This window comes from Myiozetetes cayanensis, unplaced genomic scaffold (genome assembly GCF_022539395.1).
Source record: "Myiozetetes cayanensis isolate MyiCay16 unplaced genomic scaffold, myiCay2020 scf16, whole genome shotgun sequence".
Taxonomy (NCBI): domain Eukaryota; kingdom Metazoa; phylum Chordata; class Aves; order Passeriformes; family Tyrannidae; genus Myiozetetes; species Myiozetetes cayanensis.
Window position 1 is genome coordinate 17,224,892 of NW_026087270.1, and position 28,000 is coordinate 17,252,891.

The 28,000-nt window shown below is 48.1% G+C and overlaps 1 protein-coding gene and 1 non-coding gene across 2 annotated transcripts; both read right to left on the bottom strand.

The window, feature by feature from the left end:
• Positions 1 to 17: 17 nt before the first annotated feature.
• On the bottom strand, positions 18 to 28,000 carry SF3B3 (splicing factor 3b subunit 3). The gene is made up of 26 exons (XM_050311540.1): positions 27,831 to 28,000; positions 27,151 to 27,262; positions 26,379 to 26,705; positions 25,130 to 25,302; positions 24,619 to 24,760; positions 23,831 to 23,943; positions 23,007 to 23,144; positions 22,215 to 22,318; positions 20,868 to 21,033; positions 20,621 to 20,716; positions 20,023 to 20,095; positions 14,450 to 14,601; positions 13,901 to 14,056; positions 13,387 to 13,542; positions 12,565 to 12,708; positions 11,547 to 11,669; positions 10,032 to 10,186; positions 8,794 to 8,968; positions 7,993 to 8,198; positions 6,929 to 7,085; positions 5,485 to 5,610; positions 4,227 to 4,439; positions 3,201 to 3,299; positions 2,641 to 2,784; positions 1,868 to 1,972; positions 18 to 913 (listed from the first exon to the last, which is right to left on the bottom strand). The coding sequence occupies exons 2-26, from the start codon at positions 27,218 to 27,220 to the stop codon at positions 773 to 775; spliced, it is 3,654 nt and encodes a 1,217-aa protein (XP_050167497.1). The 5' UTR covers positions 27,221 to 27,262; positions 27,831 to 28,000; the 3' UTR covers positions 18 to 772.
• LOC126638094 (small nucleolar RNA SNORD111) lies at positions 23,598 to 23,676 on the bottom strand. Its single transcript, XR_007628502.1, has one exon. It is a non-coding gene; the product is annotated as a small nucleolar RNA SNORD111 (small nucleolar RNA).

The window sequence follows — 28,000 nt, forward strand, 5'->3', positions numbered from 1 at the left end:
GAGCCCCAGCGCCAGGGTAGTGAAAAAACAGGCTTTTATTCTTCATGTGCTGCTCACAGTCACAGCTTGGAGACACTCTCTTGCCAAAGTTATTATGAAACAAATCAAGTCCCAGACTCAGGCCTCGCTCTTCCCCACCCCCAAGAGAGTCAACATTGTACAAAACTCTATTTACAGGGAAAACAGTCAAAAACGGTGAGTCCAAAAAAACCCCCTGCAATTCAGAAGAAAACGCTCAAATCAAGTGTGACAGCTACACCCTCCACACAGCCAGGCTTCCCATCAGCTGCTCCCTGGGCTGGTGGAAGCCCAAAGCACTATTAAGAGCAGCCTGGTAATCCTGAAACATGCCACAGCTCTTTCCTTTCCTAAAACGCTGGGAAGTCACAAATCCCACTTGACACGACAAAGACTCAGGTGGATCTGCCCTACAGGACTTTCTGCAAGACACCCAGGGGCTCCCCCATCCTAAAGGGAGGACAAGGAGATGGGGCTGAGGGTCAGTCTGCATCCTGCCTGGGGCACTTCCCAAGAGAGAACTGCTCTGGCTGGAAGCTGGAATGTCAGGAGCCTTCACATACGCAGCAGGATGTGTTGGGAGACCTAACAGCTGACACTGTATTTACTGAAGCCAGGTTGCTTTGAAACATAAACCAAGAGGACCAAACCAATATTTGAAAAAGGGGAAGAAAAGCACACATTCCTCCTCCCAACAGTGCCTGGAAGAGCATCCAGAGGAGCTGTCAGCTGTTCTGCCCCTGCCAGCTGCCCCTCAGAAAGCGTAGCGTGTGCGGATGTCTTCCAGCTTCTTGGATACCTCGGGTGGGGTCCGGTCCAGCTCCTCAGCCACATTCTTCTGTTTGTTTGGCTCCATGGAGTTGAACTGCTCGCACAGGTCCCCATCTATCACATTCTGGAGAGGCAAGGAGGAGAGCACTGAATCGACACCACACAGAGGCACTGAACCCTGCCTAAACGGGGAAAAATGGCTACAAACAGTCTGTTCCCAGGAGCTTCTTAATCCTGTCCTGGAAACAAGACCATGCCTGGTGACCTCATCTGCTGAATAGCAGCAGTTAGCATCACATTAATTACTGGCCAGCCTGAGTAACGAAAGAGAAACCCAAAAGGCCTGGGTGCAGCTGAAGAATCACACAAGGGAAAGGAAGAGGGATCCTCCTGGGTCTGAGCCCTGCACTGGGAAAGACGGGGGAAGCTGTGAGTGATGACTGAAAGGCACCTTCAGTCAAATGGGACACATCTTTGAGGCTGTGCACTTTGCAAGTCAGCCTCAAGCTCCTCAAGAACAAGAACAGCTGGACAGCTGCACCTGGACAGCTTCAGCTGCTGGGACAGTGTTCTGACTGACTCTACACACGCTACTCTGGCAGCAGTTACCACACAGTTACATGGGTTCAGTACTCTGGACCCTCCTGGTCACAGCATTTAGCAGTCAACAGCTTCTAATGGTTCCTCAAAAGCAGAAGCATGCAGGAATAGCCATTTCTAGGGAGATTTCCCTTTCCAGTGGTGGTAGAAAAAGGGGAAATGCTGCAGTGTAGAGAAATGCAGCAGCACCTCTGGGCTTGAGTCTCAGAACCAGCTCTGAGGAGGCTCATTACAAGAATTAAGAAACCAGAACAGCCACAGTTTCAAGTGCTAAGTGCTGCTCTCCTTACAGAGTGCTGCTCAAGAGCCAGCATCAATTCCTGCCTCAGGCACTACACGAGCCTTGGCTCATACTGCCCCAGTCTTCCCCACTGAGCAGCAGTCATGACTTGCTTCTGCCAGCCTCAAGGCAGCTCTGAGCCCCAGAGCAACTCTCTGCACCCCCAGGACCTCAATGATCCTAAAAGCTCAGGCCTACCTTCACTGGGAAGTAGTAGGAGCGGAAGCTGAGATGGTCTCGTCCACAGAGAGGAGGGTGCTCAGACCGTAAGTGCATTTCCACGTGCTGGAAGAAGTCGTGATCCTGGGGAGATTAAGGATTGATCAGAGAGCACATCAAAAGCACATCAAGTGGCAAAGCAAGACAACACCCACCAGGTTCCTGCACTGGCTGAAAGCTGCCATCACACTCCCAGTTGGGGCTGGACTACATAGTCCTTAAATGTCCCTTCCAAGCCAAACCAGTCTGTGGTTGATACCAGGCCCTGCCAGAGCAGCCCTGCACATGGCAGCCAAGGTCACAGCTACCCCCTCACCACTTCCCCACACGGAGCACCCACAGCAGAGCTAAGCAATCACCCTGGCCAGGATCTGAGGCACAAAGCAGCTGTGCAGCACAAAGCTGCAGCCCCAAGAGGCAATATTTTAGCATCTGCTGCTCCAAGAGGCCACACCAAACAGACAGGGGTGCCTGATCAACAGTCTACAGGCTACACAAAGCATACCAAGGCCAAAACACTACTCCTCAGGCACTGAACCACCCAAGAGCTCCTCGGGAGCACAAACAGGTTTAGAACAGCAATGCAACAAGGAAAGCTCTCAAATCCTCATAGAACCAGTGCAGAAAGAGGAGTCAGCAAGCTCCTGCTCTGCCCCTTTGCATGGCAATCACACGGGATACAGCACATTTATTACACTGGCTGGGCATGAGCACACAGAAAGGCAGCAACATTGCACCCTGGGCTTACAAACCTCGTGGGAAGTGAAAGGGACCAAGATTCCTATGCCCCCCGACAGGGTGGTGTAGACAAGAGACTCGGAGCCTCCCGGGATCAGCGTGGTCTTCTGCAGGGAAAGCACCGTCTCTCCCACGTGGTAGTTCATAATCACTTCAGCCTGAAAGGCAACCACAGGAGCAGGTTTTTTTCTTCAGCTTACACAAAAGCATCAAAAGGCTTGAGAGAGGAAAGCAGAATAAATTTGGCCACCTGCTAGTTCTGAAATGCCTTTCCAGAGAGGAAGTGCCTTCCACCTGTGACCAGATGGCAAAACTCAGCTGGACAAACGGATGCAAGTAATGAGGGAAAGCAGCATAAGAAAATGAGCTGCTTCCAAACACCACCAGGCTTCAGCTGTGATTTCAGAAACTGAATCTGATTTCCAGCAACAGTGAAAACAAATTACCCACAGCACAGCAGATCAAGTAGGAGCAGAACTGCCAATACATTTCCTGGTCAACATTGCAGAGGCCTTCACAGAAAAGTGGCTAATTATTTTCCCACAAAACCCGTGTGCTTTCCATGAAGTATTACCTTCTGTGATGCTCCATTAAGAAGCCCTCTGTCCCAGAGAGCTTTGTTGCCTGTGGGATCCTCATCTACCTCATCATTGGTGTTGGGAGGCAATCTCACCTGCGTTGAGAAACAAGAAAACAATCAACAAGCTGCACAGAAGCAGCACATTATCTCTGGAGAATCCTGGTGCTCTCTGAAAGGCTGCTTTTGTGGACTCTGTAAGAATCACTTTCCATTTACAGCAAAACCACCCAGTTGTCCCTCCAACATAGCCTTTAAATGACAACTGCCTTGTCAAGACCAATGGCCCATCACTCAAAACCCTGGGCAGGACCTCACAACTGGCATCTGCCTGGGCTGGCACTTGCAGATCAGCCTGGGAGGTACAGTCAAACTGATCTGAAGGTGGTTCCCACTGAGGAAACAGTTTGATGGATGTGGGGCAGGAAAACTGAAGAGATTTGTGTGTGTTGGCCAAATCCTGCAGGCGCAGCATCTGACACTTGCTGAACTCTGCACTCCAAAGCACCCGAGCACGCTTCAGAAAGAGATCAAAGCCCTGCCAGAAAGACCATCTATTCTTTCCTCCTCCCCTGCTGAAATCCAGCCAAGTGGGGAAGTGTCAGCACTGACAGAGCCAACTCTGGAGAGGAAGCTGACAGAGAAAGTTAAATGGCAGCGATGAGGTTTACTCAGAAAGAGTAAGACTGATAACCCTGACTCAGGTTCTCATGGGCCCTTTCACAGTCACAAGCGTCTTATCAAGATTTATTCACTGCAAGTTCTGAGGCAATTCCAACACAAAATATTGGACGCTTCAGAAATATGTTTATGCTTTGCTAATGCTTTAGCTTGTTTGCTTCATTTACCAAACTGATAAACTGCAGCCCACTATGACGACAGCCAGTCACTCCATAAAAACAAGCCAATGGTACAGGGCGTTGCCTGCAGCGAAGGACAGATTCTCATTCTTTTAAGATAAATCATGGATGTTCTACGGAAAAGCACTTCCAAAAAGCCCCGGCTTCTCCGAGGCGCACTCACCACGCAGATGTTACCAAACTTGTCTGCTCCAGCCACGGTGTCATAATCCAGGAGAGTTGCTGTGGTGACCCAGCGGGGATAGGTGTCATCGGCGAAGATGATGAGCTGGTTCTCATTCCTTTTGTAACGCACCCAGATGAAACTCTCCTGAACGTCGGAAACGATCACCCTGTGCCCGATGGTTTGGATCCCACAGATGTAGTTGGCAATGTGCTTTGGAGAGAGAAAGGACAAAACCCGAGTGCTTCAAACAGGGGAGCATAACCCATTAGCTCTACCCTACTCCAAGCGAAACGTGATTTCCCCCTGTGAGCTACGGCTGACTACCCATTTCCCATCATTCCCTCCAAAATTACCTCTCACTTCTGCCACACTACAGCCCCACTCTAAATACACACTCACACAGTGCAACCCAACAGGCATCACGTGGCATTCACAGCCTGCTCCCCATGAGTAATGTCCAGAGAATAAGCTCTGCTGGTGAGTCTATGATTGGAGAAGCCAGGGCATCCTGCAAGCAGGCAGTGCTTCTGTATCCCATCACTACATGCTCAAGGAAGGCCCGAGCAGAAAAGCTTCCATTTCTCATGTGAGTCATGTTTTAGGGGAAAAAAAACCCAAACAAAACCACACAACACAAAAAAAAATGTTCCTCTACAAGTTCCCAGTCTGCCTGTGAGCCTGCTGGAGTTCCTTTGTGCAGTAATGAGCTACTGGCATAGGTTCTGCAGTTTGCACGAGAGAGGGAAGAACTGGCAATTAAGAGTTAGAAAAACACACTCTGCAATTTTTTTTTTTCCTCAAGTACCAGAGATGTTCAGCAGGACCATCTACTTCAAGGAGAAAACCCCCTTTTCAACACTCTGGGGATGTGACAAGGTGCTCTTATGCACCCTCCAACTTCTGTCCCCATCTGTTGATCCCCCAATCTCAGGAAACATTTCCAGCAATTGCTTTGTATCTGGGTAAGACCTCTCACATTTGCAGCAGGTGGCCAATTTACAGTCTGTATAGGCTCCTGCACACAGCTGGACAAAAAGGAACCTGCAACATTACTGCCTGAATGGTGATGAGAAAATGAGGTGTGCATGGGGGCAGCACAACAGCCCAGTCCAGTCCAGCACTACTCCAGACATACACACTCAGCAAGGCACAGACACCCCTGGGCTGGAGCAGTATCTAAACCCCTGGTTTTGCTCCTGCTGCAAAGCATCACTCATTCCAGATGACACCTCTGGACAAGAAGAGAAGGCAGTACCTTATTCTCGCATTTCCGAAGCAGCTTCTTCTTGCCGAGGTCGTACACACGCAAGAGCTTTCCAACTCCAATTAACACTCGGCCTTGGAACGGAGCAATGGCTGCAGGAACCTCCTCCACGGGGGTCTGGGGAGGGAAGGCAAAGACTGTGAGACCCTCATTAGCAGAGCTAACTTCACACCAAGCTTCAAAACAGGTTCAGCCAATGGTATGGCTGAAGCTCACTAGCCTGTACCAAGGTCTTTAATGCAAAACGCTGATCCCAATCTTCTGCAGGAGGGGCAAGAGGTCAGTCCTCTGCAGCCTCTCAACAGCTGCCACAAAGAGCCCTGGGTGCTCCCAGACAGCACACTGCTGGCACTGCACCTTAACTGAAGTGCAGCACTGCTCTAAGAACCCCACACTGGGCAGGCAGCAAAAAAAAGATGAGGACTTTGTTGCCTCAGTTCTTAGTTCTGATTTATATCCAGCAAGAAGTCTTTTGGCTAAATCCACCCAGACTGTTGTTAAACAAAGGCATAAATCTAGTTCAGCTATCTGCCACAGACACCCTGATGCTGCCACCAAAGAAATGGTTACATCTGAACAACTACAGTGTGCCCACAATGCCTCAGACAGGGCTGAAAAATCTCCACTGATCAATCCAAAAGGATCAGCCACAGCAGAAAAGAGAACATGGAGAGAGCTTCCAGTTACAGAATTTGTAGTTTGGCAGCACTGGCTAAGAGAAGTTTATTTCACAACATCAGCACTGTCAACTTCCCAGTGGCACCAGAGAAGGCCCTGGTCCAGGACAGAACCCACACACTGCATCAGTAGAAGATGAATAAGCCACAACATTCCTTTCCATGTGTTCATCTGCTCAAAGCTCAGCCATGCTGGAAGCACATGGCAAGGAGAACACTATTTTTTCTGCTGAAACCCTGGCTAAAGCCCCTGAGACCTGTCAAGCAAGCTGGTCACTAATCATTTCTACACACAACCAAACTGCTTCCAAGAAAAGATGACAGCTCACACCAGCTTCATGTGGTCAGCCAAGGACTGACAGTCATAGCACCAGGGCTCAAGTGACCCAAGTATGAATGTGCTCTGTAAACAAGTGCTCGAGCAGCTCTCTGAGCTCATATCCCAAAAAACAAACAGAGCCATTTCCCTCCCCTCCCTAACAGGGGCATGAAAAACACTGCTCCTCTCCCATTTACCCAGTCAGATGGGTAAAAGACTGGGACTCATGAGGTCTGTGTTCAATCCTCAGCTCTGCAAAGGAGGTACCAAATGATTTTGTAGGAGGCAGCTTATTTTTGTCAAGGCTGCTTCCAGTGTGCAACATCAGCGCGATGATCTCGCCCAGAATTCACCAAATAATGTTGTAGTAATGCTGCAGTCAGTCAAGAAACAGCCACCCCAACAGCCTCACTGGAAACGAGCCCATCATCCCCCTCACCTTGTGCAGAAACTCCAGCTTCTCACCATTATTCACCAGCTTGTACGTGTAGACAAACCCCCCGGCAACCGAGCGCGGGTTGAGGATCAGGTCCTTGGCGACTCCCACCAGCACGTACCACTCGTCACCAGTATTGGAGAAGCGGCACACAGCCACGCTGGGAACGACAGGACACGCCAGGACATCAGTGGGATCACAGCACTAACCTGCACTGGATCCCCTGACAGCACAACCTGCACCTGCCCCAGCGGACATTCGAGAGCCCAGCCTTTCAGCACTGACATTTCCCGTTCAGAGGTCATTTCTCCTCCTTGCGGAAACATTTAATGCAGATTCCACCATTCTTCCACATTCTCTCTCTGTGTTCCAGCTGTCACACATGCCCAAAGCGTTTTATGTTTTCACAATGCCCAAAATGTTGCTTTCACAGGCCGGACACTGCACAGTGATGTGCAAAACTCCACTAGAAGCTGTTTTTCAAAGGCTGCTCCAATCTGGACAGGTACATACAACTTTCCTTATCTTCCAGTGTTATTTCCTGCTCAGTACACAGCTCAGCCAGGTTGGAAATCCTGGACAAAACAGGACAGAGTCAGCCTTTTGGAGCAGCATGACCCAACTCCACCTGTTGAGGCACTCGCCATTCTTTGCGGTTATTGTGTTGGTTTTCCCCTCCAGTCCTCCAGCACTTCCCTTCATTTAATCCATCCTCAGTTTATCTGGATGAGAAGGGGAAGTGAGAGATAACAGCACATTGCCTTGTTCCCTGCTCTCTTATCTGTCACTCTCACCCCTGTGTTGTTCTTTAAGCACTGGGGTCCAGCAATGACTTTTGGAGCACGATCAGCTCTTAATGCCACATACAGACAAGATCAGGGTGGGAAGGGAAGGAAAGGCAAGACAAAAGCTTAAACCATGTGACAATCACTTCTGGAATTTCAAGCCAGTCTCTCAACAACACGCTGCATCTGGATTTCAGCTCAGCAACAGCTAAGCAAAAGGAAGAAAACACATAAGACTCATCACAAGCAGAGATTCCTGCTGCATCCAGCAACACTCCTTACCTGAAGGCAGCTTCGTTCTGCTCCAGCTGGACCAGATCTAACGTGTTTCCCTGGATGGGGTTCATCACCCTGATAACAGAGGCCCACTGTCCATTCCCTGCCTTGGGAGCACCGAAGATGGACTCGGGGAGGTTCTCGTTGAGAAAGGCTGCAGCCATCTCTGCAGCCAGCTCCCTCTCATCCTCACCTGCAGCCTCCACCATTTCCTGCGGCACATCAAAGGGCAGGAGAAGAGAACAGCTCAGTGATTTCCTTTCCCAGCATGCTCTGTTACAATACAGCCTCCCTGTTTCCCCTAAGCCCAGGTACTCCAGGGCAAGGTGTTGCCTGTGAAGACATAAAAGCCTTTAAGTCCCAAAGCTTCCACCCACCCTGAGCTTATTCCACAAGGGGCCTCGGCAGCTCAGAGCACAGCGGTGTCAGCTCTGCCCTGCCCAAGGGGCAGTTGTTTGGGGAGCTGTTTCTCCACATCAACAACTCTGAGAAGAAAATAAACAACCCACTGAAAGGCAAACCTCCTCAACCATTCACAGAAAACCCAGAGAACAGTGTTACACCAGCAAAACTATCCTCCACTACATCGTTCTTACAGCCTGTCCTAACAACAGGCAAAGGAAGGGGCACTGGGAAGTGGTGTATTCTGCTGAAATTTGTGTTTTGAGGCAGATCTCCACTCCCTTCAGCCCCTGAATTCACACAGGGCACAAAACATTTGCAGGCAATGGCAGCTGGGAAGTACTTGCAGCTGCAGAAATCTCCTCCAGGGAACAGATGCACGTACCTGTCCCCCACCCCCATTACCTCAGCCATTTGCTGCTTCCTCTGTGCCTTGGTGGCCTCAGTGTAAGCATTGTGGTCTGTCTCAATGATGATCAGGTTGTTGCTCTCTGGGTGAATGACAAACTTTCGGGGTGTGTACTGCAACGGGAAGGCAACCTGGTTGAAGACGGCTCCCAGCTTCTCCAGGGCCAAAATCCTGGGGGGCAAAGATGCGACACGTGTTGAACAGGGTCTAAAAACAGCTGTGCAAGAGAACAAAAGTGGAGCTGGAGCTTTTTGCTCGTGCTGGAGAGGAGCAGCAGCTTTCTCAGGCCACATAGCAACAAGTATAACTTATCATCCTAAGTGGGAGCCCACGCTGAGGGACAGGGGGTGCTGCAGCACGAGGTCACAGACACGAGGGCTCTCACTGTCCCAGGGTGTGTTCTGAAGGTGCTGAACCAAGCCTACCCCGGCAGGAACAAAGAGCACATGGAAGAAGGGAAGTGCCCGCCTGGGGAACACATCTTCTGAATCTAAATGTGACACTGACTGTGACACGTAATCAAATGCTCCTCAGAGGCACTTTAGTTAAAAGAGTACGAAAAACCCAATGCCAGCTCTTTCTTCCTGTGACTTGCCAGCTGAAATGCCAGTTCTTCTGGCATTTGGTGTCTAAAAACCACAAGTCTTTCCAGAAAGAATGACTCCTTTAAAAAGCAATGAATGCTGTAATATTTCAACGAGGACAGATATGAAAAAAGTGCCTGTTCAAGTGCATAGAGCAGAGTTCCTGAATTTGTGGTCCATTATTTTCATTTATCTGTTTAGTATCTCAGCTGAACTTTTAAAAAGCAACAAATACATCCCTGTCATGCCTCTGGTTTCTTAAATCACGTGGTTTATTTTCTTCAAAGCAGCCAATTCAGATCACAAACCACAAGATCCTAATACACAATTGGTTCACATTTATTAAAAGCTTCCCCTCTCTCTGTGGATCAGAAAATTTCAGGATAATTTGAATTCCATTTGTTGTTTAAAAAAGCTAGAAAATACAAAACTGAGCAGCACAGTTTTTTGACAGCACAACTATCCTTGCATTGTCTGTTTTCCAAAACCCATTCAAGTGTTTCTATCAAATCACTATCAGTAATCAACTAATAATTAAGGTCTTTCTGAGGTTAAATCAAGTCACTTCAGCTCTTCCTTTTGAATGTGGGGTGGAATTCACCACTGCTCTGCCTGCCCAGAACTCCTGGTGTTTGCCCATCAGTGCTTACCTCAGTGTGTTTGTGGAGATGGCCACGATGCCCTCCGGGCACTGCTCGGAAGCAAAACCAGATGCAAACTCCAGTGTCTCGTAGGACAGGGGGGTCAGGTGGAAGCGGGACTGGTAGGAATAACTCAGCCAGGAGCGGCTGGACATGGCCAGCACCTGGGAAACACAGGCAGCAGATGGATTAGCTGGATCAGACGGAGAGAGACAAGCTCACTCCACACAGTATGAATGGATGGACAGTGCCCAACTCTCACCCACCACAACAACTGAACTCTGGTGGGTGGACCCCACCCAGCTCAGGCTGTACCTGCAGAGACACTGCCTGCTTTCACGGGACAGTTTGATCTAGAAATTGCACATGGCATAAAGAGGAACTTTAAAGCACTATCAAAATAAGAAATACTCAAAATGAGGTGCAATAATAACACTACCTATCTGTAAAAGCCAAGATCAACAATACTGCCATACCTCTTTTTTTTTTAAACAACAGCCTGTTCTAACGGGAACAGGTCTTTTAAATAAGTATTTACTGCTCTGTCACAATTCAAATGCTGGAGCAGTCCTAATGAAATTTACTTAAAATAATCAGAAGCCTATTTTCAATCAAATTAAGGGAAACAAAGGAAGCAGATGGACTTCTAAACTCTTCAGCTTTATACATTTGACTGAATCAATCTCAGTGCTACCTCACTTTCTGCCTGAGTGACAAGAGCTGGTCTCCAAGTAGAAGAGCACTCAGCTATTCATTCTACAAGCATTCTCTGCTAGAGCTGCAAAGCTCCTCATCTCTGAGCTACAGCTGGCAGCAGCCAGTTGAAGAGATTCACCCAGGGTACCTTGACACTACAGCAGAGGTTACATTCCCAGATCTGGCCCCCTGTGCTGATCAGCAATATTTCTCAACTCTGAAGGTGTCATCCAAAAATGAGTCAAGCAGGGGGTGGCTGATTTCCCCAGTGCCACATCAGGAAGGCTGGAAATGGCACTTCTGATGAAATACATTCTTCCTTCTATGCCAAATCATGCAAATATTTTCCTTGAACTGTGCATGGCAGCTGTCCAGCCCCTGGCTGAACCATGAGACAACCATCCAGTGCATCAAGCATTCAAGGGTACGACTTCTGCACAGGGCTCTCCCTGCCTCTCTGTGCACTAAGGAAGGCAAGATGAGGTTTTTCAGTGTCTTTAGGCCCAAGAACATGCCCAAAGCTCTCTAAACATGCCATAGACACAGTCTGTGGGTCAGAAGAGCCCTACTTTAGAGAAGGTAGGGCAGCACTACAGATTACTTTCTAAGCAGCGAAGGGAATACCAACAAGAACAAGACAGTTTGTGAAAGAGCGAGCTGCGAGCCAGGCAGCTCCATGATGAAGTCATTCTACTTCCCACCCTTACCCAGAGGGTCCTGCTGTGTCGCAAGGATGCTTCCCCACCCTGCCCACCCACAAGGAAAACCAGGACGCAGTGCCTGGGGACTGGACCTGCACCCATCCAGGAGCTGCCTCTCCTCACTCACCGCCTCCTGGCCCTGCATTCGGACGCGGAAGAGTTTGACGGGCCGTGAGCCGAGGTACCTGGTCCTGGTGTCGGAGAGATCGCCGGTGACGGGATCCAGCACGGTCCGCAGCAGCACACCGTTCTGGGCACCAGAGCACAAAGTCAGGGCAAGGTGCAGGGAAGAAAACCCAACTACAGCCATAACTCAGAACAGAGAGGCTGTTTCTGAGGAATTAGGTGTTTGTTTTCCTGGCTGTCGGCACAACTCTCTCCTACAGCCACACGCTAAGCTGGGTCTTGGTATCAAAAAAAACACAGCCCTACAGGGCAGAAAGGAACTGCTGTAAAACAAACACACACCCACCCTCCTCCCCCCCAAAATAAAAAACAGACCAAGGACTTTGGTATATCCTATAAGCCATTAAAACCCGAGGGCCAATTCCAGACCCCGGTCCCTCTTGGTACAAAAGATTTACCCAAAAACTTAATGCTACTTAAAAAGAGCTTTGCATTCTGACATCAAACTTGAGGCATGCAAAAGAAGCTGGATGGTGCTGATTATTTTTACCACATGTCAAATTGTCAAAACAACATTTTTTGGTCAAAGATCACAGGGTCAGTACTGGATGTAACAAAAAACTGTGTAACAGCAGAGTTATTAAAGCAGAGCCTCTGCTTGTGGGCAGTTACTTCTCTGATACTCTGCCCTACAGGCAGTTTCTAAGGAGTTGCTCAACACTTCACCCAGGAGTATTTTTTAGAACATGCCCTCTTTCTGGAAGGGGAAAAGCACAGTTCATCCTACATGAAATCTGGGACAATATACTGTCTTTTGATTAGTCTTAAGTCTAGGAACGTGTGGGAAACTTGCACCTCTACTATGTCACACAGTGAATGCCCCAGTCACGCCTGTTCAGCACAGAGGGAGGGCCAGGCTTTGTGCTGTGCCACACGATGACAAGGCTATTCTAACAATCCACCTTTCGAGCGAAAACTCCCCAAGACACGCCTGGCAGAAGCAGGCAGGCACCTCTCACCTGCAGGCCGATGTTGAGGTACAGAAAGCCAATGGAGCCCCTCTCCCCCAGCTCGTCCTGCTTCTCCGTGCCGCCCATCTCCACGATGCACAGCGACTCGGGCTGCGCGGGCAGCGCCTGCATGCTCAGCGGCTGCAAGCAATCCTGGGGGACACAGGCACCAGTCAGCAAGGCCTGGCACGGTACCAAGGCATTCAAACTCCACCTAAGGAGCTTCAAGATGCCCTTTTAAATCTCCAGAAAGAAGTACCCCCAGCACAGAAAGAAGTCGCAATAGATGCTGGCTCTGTGGGTTTTGGTGAGCAGGAGCGACAGCAGCCTGGGCTTTAGAGAAGATAAACTGGATCCTTCCAAACTGTTCTAGCACAGTTTGTAGCTATTTAGAACGGAGTGACCTGAGCAAAATTTAGGTTACTGCAGCCATCCTCTGAACACTCATCTGCTGCAGGCAGAAGAATGGTAAGGCTTGTTTTGCCACCAATCTGCTTGCAGAGTGAGTCTGCTTTGAGTACAGGGAGATGTGGGGAGAACCCCAACAAAAAAACCCACCCAGAACAGAAAGAGAAAGAAGAAAATGCTTTTGTGACTCATCAGATGAACCCTCCAGGCATGGATGACTCTAGATAAAACAAGGGTATCTGTTACAAGGAAGGATCAAGGGCCATGTTTTCTCCCAGCCATCAGAGAAAAACCATGCAAGCTATCCATTCCTGGACATCCACCTGAATATGGAAGGACAGTTTGGATGGACACAGCCCACCTCTGGAGTGTCCTTCTGAACATTTCAAGCCAACAGAAGGCAGAAACAGCACAGCTACTCACTGAAGGGTCAAGGGAGATAATTCTGACAGTGTTGTCCACCAACCCAACAGCAAGGAACCGGGAGCGCTGCTCCCCGGGGGGAACGTTGGCCAGACTCATGCAAACGACGTCAGCCGACATCTCCTTTCTCTCCGTGTACTCATTCAGCTGTCCTGACTGAGAAAGAAACAGATGACTTATTAATGAGACACTTTGTTTTTAATATGACACTTTGGATTTGTCATATAAACAATGCAGCAATTTTTAAACTATTTCTTTACAGCCTTATTTCAGCTACGATTGGAAGAACCAGAAAAGCAAGAGTGTAAGTACACAACTTTCAGCCTCAGTTATGAACTTCAGAGACTTTAGCCAGATATGAAATAATCTCAGAAAGACACAGTGTAGATATGCAGGACTTTGATCTATCCATCCCAGAAGGATGCTTCACTACTGAATCCTTTTCTGCAGGTCTGATCAAGGATCCATCTCTGGCTCACTCTTCCAAACTCATTCACAACATTAACACACGTACCGGGTCCATCTCAAAGTAAACCAGTTCTCCTCCAGTCAGTGCTATCACTACTTGTCTCTGGTTCACAGCACATTTCACAATGGTTTTCTTCCCTGGTGTCTTCCATTCATTTACTCTCTTATCTGCTCGGATGTGCCGGATCCCATCTGGATAGACCTGCAGGAAAAAAAAGGTCACATCAATTCTACATTTCCCATCCCTTCACAACTCCCATTTCACTGGTGGTTCTGACTGCTGCAAAAGCCAAAGGCAAGCACTGCTCCTGGCAGCAGTGATCCATCAGCTATTTACCAGGCTGAGCCAGCAGAAAGTCACCTGCCAGCTGGAAGCACTGCATCTTTCAACTACAGCAAAGAAATACTGAAGGAGATTAGGAACATCTTCAGCTTGTCCACTTAGATATAAAAAGGGAAAGGCTGAATAAGCATCATTCGCTGCCAATCCACACCTTTAGACAAAGGTTGCACTACTGTGGAAACCATGTCTGTGCAGCAAGCAGACAGTGGCAGGCACAGGTAGGCATGTCAGCAGCAGCTTTCCATTCATTACCTGCACCAAAGCATCATCACCAAGAAGAGAGCAGGACAAGGTGGGTGTGGTACCCAGGAATCCAGAGTCAGTCACTTCTTCTACAGTCTCTCCGATAGAGAGCACCAGCGTGGCGTTCACGAAGGACACGATGATGTAGGCATCGAATTCATCTGGTCAAGGGAGACAGGGAAAAAAAGGGTGCTGATTAAATAAATGCAAGGCTTCCCAACGCAATCAAGCAGTCTGACACATGTCTAGCAGCTACTCTTCAGCAGAACTGCTGTGATAATTACAGCTGCTGACAGTATTGCACAAGTTCGCTCTAGGACACGCTGTCCAAAAGCCAGGCACTGCCAGACTGCAAACAATGCGAGATCAAGCCAGGGGTCAAACCACGATCCAGATTCACAGTCAATTCACAATACTCTGCATTCTGGCAAGCAAGATTCCTGCCTACTTTTTTTTCAAAGACTGCACAAAGTCTAGGAAGCCTTGAAGACACTTGTCCCACCTCACACAAGGAGCTGAATCCAGATTTAACACTCAAACAGTCAAATGATACAGTCTACTCCAAAAATCTGAACATATGGAACCCATCTGCAGAAACCACACCATGGATGCTGCACACAGGAGGTTGCAGGACCACAGTCTCTGTCTAGCAGCCAAACAACAAAAGGCTGCAGAGAACAATCAGGGTGCACTGCAGCAGAGGAACTCAGGGTTAAACCTGCTCTACCCTTCTCCAGAAGCTCAACTGGCTTACATTCACACTGACATGAGTACACTCTCCTGGGATGAGAAACAGTTCCATTTTTAAGAAAGAGCAAACATTGACCCTTCACTTCTACTGGGATAAGTGACAGTATTGCAACCACTATCCCCAGTACTGGCTTCTCCCAAAGGGGACAGCCCAGAAGAGTCGTGTAGCCTGGATGTGGAAGGGCTATGCTAATCAAAATAATCTTAAGAGCTCATCTGGAAACAGAGAAACTTTGTGGGAAACAAGGGTAGTAGGGCTGGGTGAAGGGAATGTCCCAGTTTACTGCTGTCCATTTTCACTCTGCAGAAAGCAACAGGCCTGAAGAAGGGAAAAGGAGTCTCATTATAACGGAGTAACAAAGCAACAGAAACAATGAAGTCTGTTGGGAAATGGAGCCAGGAGCCTTGGAAATAAGATTGCCTCAGAGAAGCAACTCTAATTCTGCTGCTGGTGTCATGCAAGTGCTATTTCTTAAAACGAAAATTCCTCATTTTAACCCAACTCAACCCAAAGCTCAGACCTGGGCACCACAGCACAACTAGTGGAGGTGAGGGTGTAAGAGAGCTGTCACAGTTTCTGCCCTTGAATGGAAATTCTCCATACCTTCCAAATGTGGGAGATATGGAGAAGTGGCTAATGATTTTAATAATAGAGAACTCTCACTGGGCTGAAAGCAGGATGCCAGTAAATACCACGCAGCAGCTTCAAGAACCCAAACTAGGTTAACCAAAACAAACGCTTCAGGAACTGTTCTTATCCACCCTGTTTGGAGGGAAGCATTGCCAAACCTGCTGTGTCACGTTTATAACAAAAAGTTCTTACATACAGCTGAAAATATGCAAGTGAAAAAAATAGAAAAAATAAAAATCCACTTCTCCCCAACATCTGGTACGCAGACCACAGCTCTGCTCAGACTGAGGAGCTCTGTGTAACCAAAGCAATTCCAGCAGCAGCCTGTGGCATAAACTCTGTTACTGCTCTATTAAGTGGCCACAGCCTGTGACCTCCAACATGCTCTGACAGCCACAAACAGGAACGAGCCCACTTGGGGAAATGAGAAAACAAGAACTGAACCTGCACACAGAACCCAACCAGTAACGCCAACTACTTAAAACACTTGGCTTAACAGGAGAATTCCTCCCACATTAACAGCCGATGGCCAGAGTTCAGCAAGACTTGCAGTTAAACACAGGTTATTTTCTACACTGAACAGCAGCTTCCCCTACAAACTTGCACGACTTTTTCAACACTAAAAGTCTACAGAAATTCCTCGATGGCTTTAAATGGAGATTGTGACAGTTCACAGGCTAAGCATTTGATTCATAAATATCACATAGACAGGATGTTCTAAGAATTCCATTTCAAAGACCACTGTTGCTTTCCAAATTTCTTGAGAGCTGCTGCCTTCCTCCCTGGGGGCTGTCAATTCTCATGATAAACCACTGTGTCCCAGCTGGAGGCTTAACCATGTGATTTGGAACAGGACAAAGAACTCCCATTCGAAAGCAAAACAGATTCCCTTCGTCCTACTCTAAATGAAAACTCATTCCTACCTCTTAATACTTTTATAGCTCTTTCTTTCCACTGCCTTACATTTGTATTAGAGCATGTCTTTAGGTCTGTGTCAGTAACGGTGACAAGTGCATTTTTGCTTGAAGTCTGTGTGGCTTAATGCCTCTCTGCTGGAGCTTTTGAAATAAAGGGTTTGATTTACCAGAATTAAGTCTGTGAATAAGACACATTCATCCAGATTCACACAATACAATTTTGGTTTAGAAAATATAGCAGCCTAGCTGAAATTTAAGGGGACTAAATCCCTAGGGCACACTGAAGTGTTCTCAGAAAAAAAGAAAAGATCTATAGATTTTAATATGAAAAGATACCTACTTAGCTCTGCACAATCCCAAGCACAACATCAGGCTCCCCAGAGTTCTGAAGAGATAGACATCATTTTGTATGCAGACACAAGACTTCAGAGATGCTTATTACTGTTCTAATTGCTCCAGTTAGCTCCTTTCAGCAAGTAACAGAGACATTTTAATGACTCTGAAGAGCCACAGCTGGACTCATTCTCCTACACACTCATTACAAGTTTTCTGCAGCTTCATGCACACGTCACGACCAGTTATGAAAACATGACATTTCAGTCCCTGAACTCTACATTACTGTGCTTTTTGTTATTTGTCATGGATTCAGCTTGAGTTAGTCCAGCAGAATTCCATCCCTATACGCAGTCCAGGCTCGATGCAGCTTTTTAATGCTCTGCAGCATCTGAATTTGCACTGATACAGTCACCACTAGCTCAGAGCTCAGTGAACAATCTGATGAGCAATGACAGAGCTCAGGATTACCCTCAGTTCAACACACACCGAGGGGATGACAGCACATCGCATTTTCCTGGGCTTCTGTTTACTCCAGCACGGCGACTCTGCGGCGGTGACTCACTGCACCCGCTCTGCACGCAGGAGTGCCAGGCAGGGAACGCTGCCTGTCAGCTCCCATCAACCTCCACAGCACAGCACAGCACACAGCCAGCTGGACCCACACACCTCCACACTCAACTGCAAGGGAGGGTTTGGGGCAAACCCATCCACTCCTGTCTGATGGGCAGGTGCATCCCACAACCACAGGGCATTCCCGTGCCAGCGATACCTACAGGTGCTTCAAGCACACCTGATCTTTTTCTCTCTTGAGGTGTGTACAAAGCAGGTGGGAGCCAAACCTTGGTCTACAAGGGAGCTGAAAACACCCCTGAAACACACACATCTGACATTAGCAAGAACTGACTGCTCTACAGAGACACACTTGATTATTTTGCTCCTCAAAGACTGTAAGACGGAGCGGGATCTGCTTTCTACTCCTCAGCTACTGAACTACAAAGGCAACGATCTCCAGCTACACCCCAGCTTCTAGAATTCATTTACTGAAAAGCTTAGCATGAACGCAGCCCCACGACGTTCGGGGGTTGTCTGTGGTTAACCTGTGGGACAGTACAGTAGCCCCTAGCAGTGGGTACACACCTGTGATCAGCACCTCCACCACCAGCCACCTGTGGAAGAAAAAAAAAGGCTTGGTATTGGTAGTGAGTATCACCACGCACCAGCCATGGTTAGTAATTGCTCTGAGGGCTGCAGGGCTGGGTGTGTCTCACAGAGGCCTTGCAGCGCACGTGGCACCGAGGGAGAGCTGGGCAACCCCCCTGCTGCAAACCCAGCACTCCAGGGCAGTGCCGAGATCAGGCACGAGTTTGAAAAGGCTCTGCACTCTTTCTGATCAAAACCCACTCCAGTGATTTCTGAATTCAAAGAGCTGGACCTCGAGGATGGGTTTCCCGTAACTGTAAGCGCTATTCAGGGTAGGCAGCAAGGCTCAACAGCTACAGGTTCCAGCCTTTCTGAAATCATGATCATGCCGAAACCTGGAAAATTTGGAAGGTGGAAAAAAGATGAGGCAACGAGACTTGTCTGTTTTGTGATGATTAGCAACAGTCCTCCATCTCCTGAAAAGTGGAAGTCAACCTCTGGAACCCCAAGAGAAAAGGTTTTAAAACCTAAGGTGATGTAAGAAGCCTCCATCCCTCAGAGGGAGCAAATGTTACCCACACCTTTTCCAGAATGCTGGAGCAAAGGTTCCTCTCGACCAAACTGGAATGCCCCTTTGTAGAAAAGCATGTATTTTTGATATGAAATGTGGAAATATTTTCCTTTTGACCCTTTTATCTCTGGGGAACAGGAAGGCACTTTAAGCTCCAAGTTCCTCCCATGCTGCTTAGGCAATACACGAGTCTCAGGACATGAATGCATGGCAGTTCTGGCACGGCAAGGTAAATCCCACAGCAATGATGGAAATTCCCACAGGGTTACAGATTCCCTGGAAGAAACGCTTCTCTGTTTAAATTTAAGGTATCATGACACCATAGCAGGTTAAGGTCTCTACTGCAACAATCTGGTTTTTTTAAGTTCAGTGCATAAACCTAGAGAAGTCTTTGTGAGATTTATACACAGCACTGCTTAGGAAATAATCACCTGAACAGATACCCAGAACAGATTCACTTCAAGCTTTTTAGGTGTTTCTTTGGAACTCTGCTCTCACCCTCAAGAGAAAGGCAGGAGAAGGGACTACATTTCCTCTAGTTCTTTAGTAAGGCAAACCCACTATTTCAGATCAGGAAGGAAAAAAAAAAAAAAAAAAAGAACAACCAACCCCCCAATCCAGTATATTTTGACAATGTGAAATCTTCACCTTCCTGTAATCAGCAGCATTCTACACACTGCTGGTTTTGAACAGCGAGTGTGTCCTATCCCAAACAGACTATTTTCTTCAGATAATAAAATACAGTAATAAAATACAGACAGTGTTGCCGATTTATCTTCTTTGTTCCATAATTTGTATCCCACTCTCTCACAAAGGGCTGATTACTACAGTTGTCAACATGCACACGAAGAACAGGGAATGTGCTCCAGCAAAAAGTGTTGCCTGCTGATGTCTGAGCAAGAACATATGGGAAGTGGGGAAGGATAAGAAGTTCAGCAGCTTCAGGCTGCAAATGTGCAGCTGACATCACATATTGGGTGATGGATGCAGCTGCAGGCAGGTGCTTCTTTGTCAAAGGGAAGGGTGACAATTCTAGGGGACTGGAGGGTGGGTGGTTTCTAAATACAAGCAAGAGGCTAGTGAATCAAACCATAACTTCTGGGGACAGTACATAAACCATCATGCAGCACCTTTCCTATCTCCTTGGGCAGAAAAAGAAAGAAAGAAAAAACAACAACAAACAAAACACACAAAAAACCATTATGACCTCCCTGTGCTTCAGGAAAACACTGCGTACCTTCAACATGTCTCCTCACAGTCCACACAGCATTGGGGTTACCAGGCAGCTCTGAGACAGCCATTTCAGAAACCTAAGAGTAAACAGGAAGAAGGTTCTTGTGCAAACAGATGTTTAGACTTACTAGAGTAAGCAACCAAACCACCAGCAGTTTTCAGGCTTTCCCACAACCGGGCAGGGAAGCCAACAATTCCCAATTCTGACGCTCTCCCCACCGTGCCAGATGTGCTACAGGGCAGAACACATCCTGCAGCGCTATGGCAGCACCAGAGCTCTGGATGATCAGCTTTAACACAAGGTCACCCGCCCCCAGCAGAGTCCAGCAGCAGCTGGAAGACCCCAGGAATGTTCCAGCTCGATACACTCAAGTATTGAAAGAGACAAAACGCAGGTTGCCGGAGTTAACCAAACAAAAAGCCTTTGAGACTGTAAGAATAAACAATACAACTCTTATTTCTCCAAGGAGCAAGCCTACAGAAAGTTGGTCTCCAGATTACAGCAAAAGGAGAATCCCTTCATTTCAGCACCTTTATTTGAAGGATTTTCTCCCACTGCCCTCACCTCTCAAGCTGTTCTTGTAAAGTGCTGGAAGTCTTACCTCAAGTCCATGTCTTAAAACCCTCAGAGATGACCTGGGCCCCCGACCACAAGCCACATACAACTGGGGTGTGTCTTCATTGGCCAAATCTGCTATCTGTGTAGAGAAAAAGTGTCAAACAATATCCACAGAATGGGAAAATGGAACTAAACTAGAGCAGCATTTCTGGAGACCCAGGCTAACACAGCTTTGGTGACTCCACTCCCATTTGTCCACGGTAAATGGGAGATTGCCGATGGCAGCGTACCTGACAGCACAGAATAGGAGACAAACTGTCCAACTCATCCACCAGCACCAGGTTCTTGAGAGGCCGTGGCTGGAAGAAGAATGTGTCTCCTTCCTCTAGAGGCATGGCAGAAGAAAACTCTGGCTCCTCATCATCGTCCCCCAGGTGAGCGATCTGGTACAGGTAACTGCAGACAGACAACAACAGCATGTTCAGTGCAAAGCTCACGTAGCCTTCTCCAAGCAAGGCTTAGCCAGAAGACATTCAGGCAGTGGGGAGGAAAGAAATCCAACCCTACATTACACAGCTATTAAAATCTGTCTTCTTGGTGACAAAACATTTAAAGGGAATCAGAGGCCCACAATCTCCGCCCCCCATCAAATCTCAGCAACAAAAAGACACCCCCACAACCTCCCTGCTTCACTCCTTCCCATTTGTGGCTGTTGCTGGCAAGGTATCCCAGAGTTTCAGTGTTTTCTGTCTGCCTTTGAGCCTTTCAGATATTCTCATGTTAAAGCTAAAGCACCAGCTGACAGCTGAGAGCCAAAAGCAAGGCCAATGGCTACGACTGCAACTCCACAGTTACCTACTTTATTAGAATACTCTCACTTTACTGTTTTTAACCACATTCCCTATTCCAATTTATAAGCCTAAAGAGCACAACAATCAAACTAAATTTCAGAGGGAAAAAAAAAAAAAAATATAAAATGAGTTACTTCCTGATTTTCCTAAAGCTTGAATATGGCTTCCTCAATTCAGATCCAGTCCAGCAAACTGGCTGGGGCTCCCTCAGGTGGCTGACTGCAGATGCAGTCAGGAAAAACAGAGTTCAAATCTCCATTCCTGTGAAATCTCCACTTAACCCACCTTCAAAGATGGGCATAAGCCTTAAAAGTATTGTAGAAGCCCAAACATAAACTGGCTAAGCCCTCAAGTGTATATTTATTATGGAAATCTATCTGTTAAGGAAAGGAACACAGTTACTGATAAGAAACCCCTTCTGAGTGGGACATAGCACACAGCAACTCAAAACTACCAAAACTAATTGAAAGGATAATTCATCTGGGTATGTGATGAACCCTAGATGAAGAGCAAGTGCTCAATTCTTTCAAAGCCTACTGCAATAGCAAGTCATGGTTTATTCTCTGCACTACATCGTCTAATAATCTGTGTCCAAACAACAAGAAAATTCCCCCATTCAGTCATAGTCTAATCCAACTGTTCTTCTCAAGCTCTGTGAACAAAGCACTGATTTAGCCATGAAATCAGAGGTGCTGTGTAAGCACAGTAAGCCCAAGGGTCGGTCTGCAGGTCTGGGCAGAACCAGTCTGCCTGGGGAAGAACACCAATGCCAAACTGTTTACTCACTGGTTTCCAAATTCAGATGCCACGAAGAGAAACCCCGTTTTCAGCACACACATGGCAGCAGCGACAGGAACAGTGTCAAAGTACTTCAGTCGAATCTCTGTTACCTGGAAGCAGATGAGGACGTGGCTGTGCTAACAAAGTACCATAAAGCTCCACACAGACTATTCTGCACACGTAAGCCAGGCTGCCTCTTTTATTCTAGGACTGTTTCTGGCTTTTTAACACTGAGTCAGTTTGGAAAATTAAAGCTGCGAAAACAGAGAGCTGCCTAGAAAGTAAGAAATTTGATTCACTGAATACCAGCCATTCTCCAACATGTGAAAAATAACTGTCCTGAGCGAATTTCTACATTTGACATGGTCTCAAAAGCCAGCTGTACCAAGATGTGTAAAAATATTGATTGCAACATGTAAATATTTGATTAAGAGATCAGAGAGTACCTACTGCAATCAAGAGAAAAGTTCCCCAGAATTAGTTTCCTGAATACTCTCCAGCAGGTTCATGGACCACACTTCACATCTTTTAAACAAAGGACCACTGTCAGAACATCTAAAATATGCCCAAGTGACTGCAGTAAAATCCTCACAGGATTTTGCAAACCTTGTGCAGTGTCTCTGTATGACTAATACCCACAGTTGTGACTGGTGTTACCTGTATTACAAACCACGTAAAATATGTGCCATTACACAGCTAAACCTACAATATTAAATATATATCACTTTAGAGAATCAAAATAATTGACTAAGGACTCCTCTCAATGAATGCTTTTGCCACCATTCACATGATGCTTACCATGTCTTCATCAGTCTCCAGAGTAATTTTGAAGATGTCTCCCTGCTCTGTCTGGGCCAGGAAGAAGAACATGGACTTGGTCTTGTGTGTAGCAGAGCAGACAAAAATCATACCTCTCTCTGGGTCATCCAAGTCATTCTGTCAAGAAAAGAGAGTGGAGGTCACTGCTGGAATTACCCAGCGAGCGTAGATGTGATTCCACTGACTGAGGTATTTCCATTTCACAGGTGCAGGCAAGGAGGCTTTTAACACAAAGCCCCTCCTGTCTGTAACACCCACAGCCAACCCAAAAGGAAACACATTTCTGGCACACTGTGCCTAAGCATCAGCCCTCGTGTCTTTTCTGCTCTCCTCTCCAGACAACTCTCTCACACATCAAAGCCAAACATGGAGGAAAAGGCTGCAGCCCACACACAGCTGGTTTGGAGCACCCTGGCAGGTGTTCCAAGCACTGCCAAGGCATGTAATTCCCCACACCAAAGGGAAGAGGAAGCAGTCGTAGATGCAACAGAGCAGCTGTCGAATTCACCTGCATCTGCAACAGCCACCATGACTCACCATCTCAAGGAATCCCACCCTGCATGGACAGTGCTGCCTGATCAGAGTCTCTGGAGTATCTCCAGGGTAAATCTCAGAGAAGAGACATGAACTGAGCTCATCATTCAGGCTGTGCCTGCCTCCATCCCCTCTCCCAGATAACATGCAGCCAGGGAAGTATGTGATAAACCCACACACTTTTAACTCCCTTTTTCTTACTTTAAAACCTCCCTGATGCCCTCCTTAACCTCCAAAGGGAAATAACAAGCATCTTTAAAAATTCTCACCCTCCTCCTGGGAATTGGGCATCTGATGTCAGGTTGGTCACCAAAGTTTTTGTAGGTAATGTAGTTTTCAGAACAGATCAGCACCCCACTAGGGCCATCAGAACCACCAGGAACTGGAAAACAAAAACAGTATCAGGAGAAGAGCCCTTACCACGGATGTGACTTACTGCCAGCAGAATATTTCTTTTGGTTTTCTTTAAAGCAATGTAGTTTCCAGTGCCCTCTATCACGCTACATATACCAATCTGCTCTTATTGGAAAGGAAAATAAAAGACTGATTTTAAAAATGCTTCTATGAAGATCCCAGCCTAACAAAAGATATCAAAACAGCAGTAAAGGTCAGATCCAGCCCAATATTTGGTGTCTGACAGCTGCATACAGGACATTACACAGGGTAATCATACAAGGATGCTCTCCCAGCTCAGTGTCTTCTGTGCTTGCAGAGGAACCTCCAGCAGCTTCCCAGGCTGAAGGTGTGAGGTTAGCTTTGCATCCAGGCCCTACAAGTGGGTTTTTAGTCCATGGATTCACCTACTGCCTCTAGCTGATGGAATCCCATGCAAGGGAGTACAACAGCACCTATGCACTACCTAAACAGGGGTGCTTTGGCACTGCTACCATTCCATGTGTGAACCACCACTTATTATGTGACACCAAGGTCAATTAATTTACACCAATGGCCCAGACTACCATCAGAACAATTCCTAGGATGTAAAGCATATTGATTCTGATTCCCTGAGGAATGGGAACCAAGCAGACCCAGGAGAAAATGACTCTGTGGGCAGTACCTGTTATGAGGAAGTTGCCGTGCTCCTCCAGGGGCTCGCTGTATTTCCTAACGACGTGGTTCAAACCCAAGTCCAGCTCGTAAAATGTCAGTGTCTGTTGTGTGTTGGCTGCAGCTTCTCCTGTTGGATCATTGTCTGCTTCCTAAAAAAGTACACATGGAGGTGTCTTTCAAGAGAAGTATTAAAAGAAAGAGCAAAGTTGATCTGTGGGTAAAAAGTTCTGAGTAACAACAGAACGAAGGCCAAACTAAGACTTTCTAGAAGATGCACAAAAAAAGTTCAAAAGAAGAAAACAGGCACATTAGCAGCTGAATAGCAAGGATAAGAATTACCAAGACAGAAGAGTCTTGCCCATTCTGACTGAAGGCAAACCAAAAAGCCAGTAAACTTGTGACAAATAAAAAGTGCCTCAGACAGCAAAAGCAGCCATTGTTCCCCACAGACAGATGAAGAACAGAACAGGGAACAACAACATCCAAAAGACAGCAAAGAGAGATCAAATGCTTCTCACCTCATAATCCATTTCCAGACACGCAAACATGGGGTTTTCAAACCCCACATCGACTCCCACCACGTGGTAGACCAAGGTATTGGCTTTGTGGGCTTCCAGTGGGGAAGAAATGGTGAGACGAGCAGCAGCATCTCTGTTCAGGATGTACACCAGCTTCTGCTTCTCAATGGCACCTGCAAGGAAGGACAACAGCACCTGACAGTCCAATCTGACCATACCTGCAGCCCAAAATCGAGATGCAGCTTGGCAGGAGAATGCCAGCATTGATTCAGCTGAAGTTCACCACTGGGGTTTATCTCTGTGCCACCAACCAACCTCCAGTGCCTCCTTTTACACCTTCCAGGCTGCAAGTGTAAATGACAACTCCAACCCTTCAAAGCCAAGGACTGACCCTTTCTTTGAGATACATTCACCCAGCCCAAGATTCCATCTCCAATGACTACAGGCAGATCTACTCACTCCTTCAGCACACACAGATTGCAGGGAAGCAAAAACAAATGGAAAGGAGCAGCCAGATGTTCCACTGTTTAAAGCCATTTGGCAAGACAGCTTTTCTTCAGAAATGCTTTCACAAGAAAATGCATTCCTGCCTGGCACACAGCACCCCCAACATAAACATCACTCAAATATCAACATGAATGGTACAACTGTGACTGTGCTACCTTCTTACAAGCAAACCATTATTTATTGTTATTACCAATATGAAGAGGCACTGGTAAATCATCTCAGCATGCAGGAAACTAGGGCTGCACAAAGCTGCCAGCAGCAAACTGAGAAAGCTCCCTGCCAAGTCCCTAAAACACCTCGTGCTACATCTCATCGAAAAAGTACTTCCCCAAGTGTCCTTCTACCCATGAAGCCTGATCAGAAATGCACCTGGCTGTCTTCAGGACACAGCTCAGAGAAGAGACATGAACTCAGAACATCATTTCAGGCCATGGGAGCTGACTGACCAGGCCGCAGCACCGATGCCTGCAAGCCCATCTTCTCTCCCACATTTCAGGGCTCTGTGCAGGGCCAACCACGCTGGACTCTTTCCAGCTGGCTTTGGCCCAGCGTCAGAATTCCCTTGTGCAGCTCCATCAGCACCGAGGAGCTACTGTGCACACCTTGCCACATCTCACAGCCCAACAAACCGCTCCAGGAACACTCCCAATTACACCTGGCGGACACCTACTCCAAAATAAATATCCACAGGACAGCAGGAAAGAAAAAAACAAGGGGCACACAAGCCAACAGAGCGACTTACTGATCATGACAGCGCGGCCCTTGGGGTCCACAGCCAGGTACTGGCCCGGCACGATCCTGCGGCAGCCGCTCTTGCCGAAGGTCTCCTGGTGGATCTTCTCGAAGACGTTCTTGGAGGGCTGGTACTCCAGGATGACGATGCGCCCCGAGTCGCTGCCCACCACGATGTAGTCCTTGGTGCCCCCCGTCAGCCTGAAGGCCATGAGGGAGCGGATGACCCCGAACACCTCCACGGTCAGCAGCGTGTGCACCTTCCCCGTGTTGGGGTCGGGCCGCAGCAGCTCCAGGATCTTGCCCCGGGAAACGACGATTTCCTGCTGTTTGGTTCCTGAGGGACCCAGGGACACGAGGACGAGTCAGCAACAACAGAGGACACCGCGCAGCTTCGGGAAGCGTTGCGAGGAAAAGGGAGAACTTCACGGCTACCAAATGCCAGAGTTTTAGGATTACGATTGAGGGATTCAAAGCAACTTATTCACCTCACAAGGTACCACCGTTGTTTGAACATCTTTTAGCAGAGCAGAAAACTGGATAAAATACTACATTAAATCTATAAATAAATCAAATCTATAATCAAACAAAACTTCTCTTGATCTTTCCACAAGTTACCACAGCTCAAGTAACACTCCAGAGCAGAGGATAACTCAGCATAAAAAAAACCCCACTGCACTGAAGCAGCCCATCTTCAGCACCAAACTGAATAAAAGCCGTGTTTTTACCTGTACTACTCAAAAGAGCTCGACCCAAAACACGTGAGGGGAGGAGAAAATTACCTGAGAAATTGCCATGGATGGCAAAGCTGATGCCAGTGGCACGCTGCAGCGTCAGGTTGTACAGGAACATGTTGGCAATGGGTTCACTTCAGCCACTGCAGCTTCACCGAGCCTGCAACAGGGAGGACAAAAATATAAACTGCTGAACCAGACAGGAGAAAACCGCTGTCCTCGTACAGCTGCACGTACACTTGACCTCAGCAGCACAACTGCCACAGTTATTTGGTGTTTATTGGCGCTGCGAAGCAAAAGGCCGAGTGTCCCGGCTGCCAAGCGGCAGATGAGCTCCTTACTGACCAGGACTCCCAGTAATTACCGCTATTTACTCGCGGCTTTAGCTGCTCGGAAACCGAACGCAATTAGGGAATCCCTGCGGGGGTGCGCCGCGCCCTCACAGCTCCGCGACACCGCCGCACCTCCCGCCGCCGCTCAACGCGAACCCCCCCGCCGCAGCCGCCCGGGGCCGCTCCTTCCCCGCGGGACGGAACCCCCGAAACCCCCGCACGAAGGGGCCGCCGCAGCTGGCCCTGGATCTCCCCGGGGCGCCGGAAGGGCGCGGAGCCTGCACGGTCCCGCTCCCCGCGGCCGCTCAGCCCCCGGGCCCGGCCCTTGGTCAGTGCCCGGCCGCCCCCCCCCATCCTCCGGCCCAGGCCCCGGGGGGCCCGCGGGGCGGCGCTCACCGTGCGGGCGGCGGCGGATGAGGGCGGATGGCGGCGGAGGGCAGCGGATGAGGGAGGATGAGGGCGGATGGCGGGGATGAGGATGGATGGCGGCCGATGCTGCTCCGGCCTAGGCGGGCGCGCCCGGGGCCGCCTCCGCCATCAGCGCCGCGCCTGCGCGCTGCCCTCCC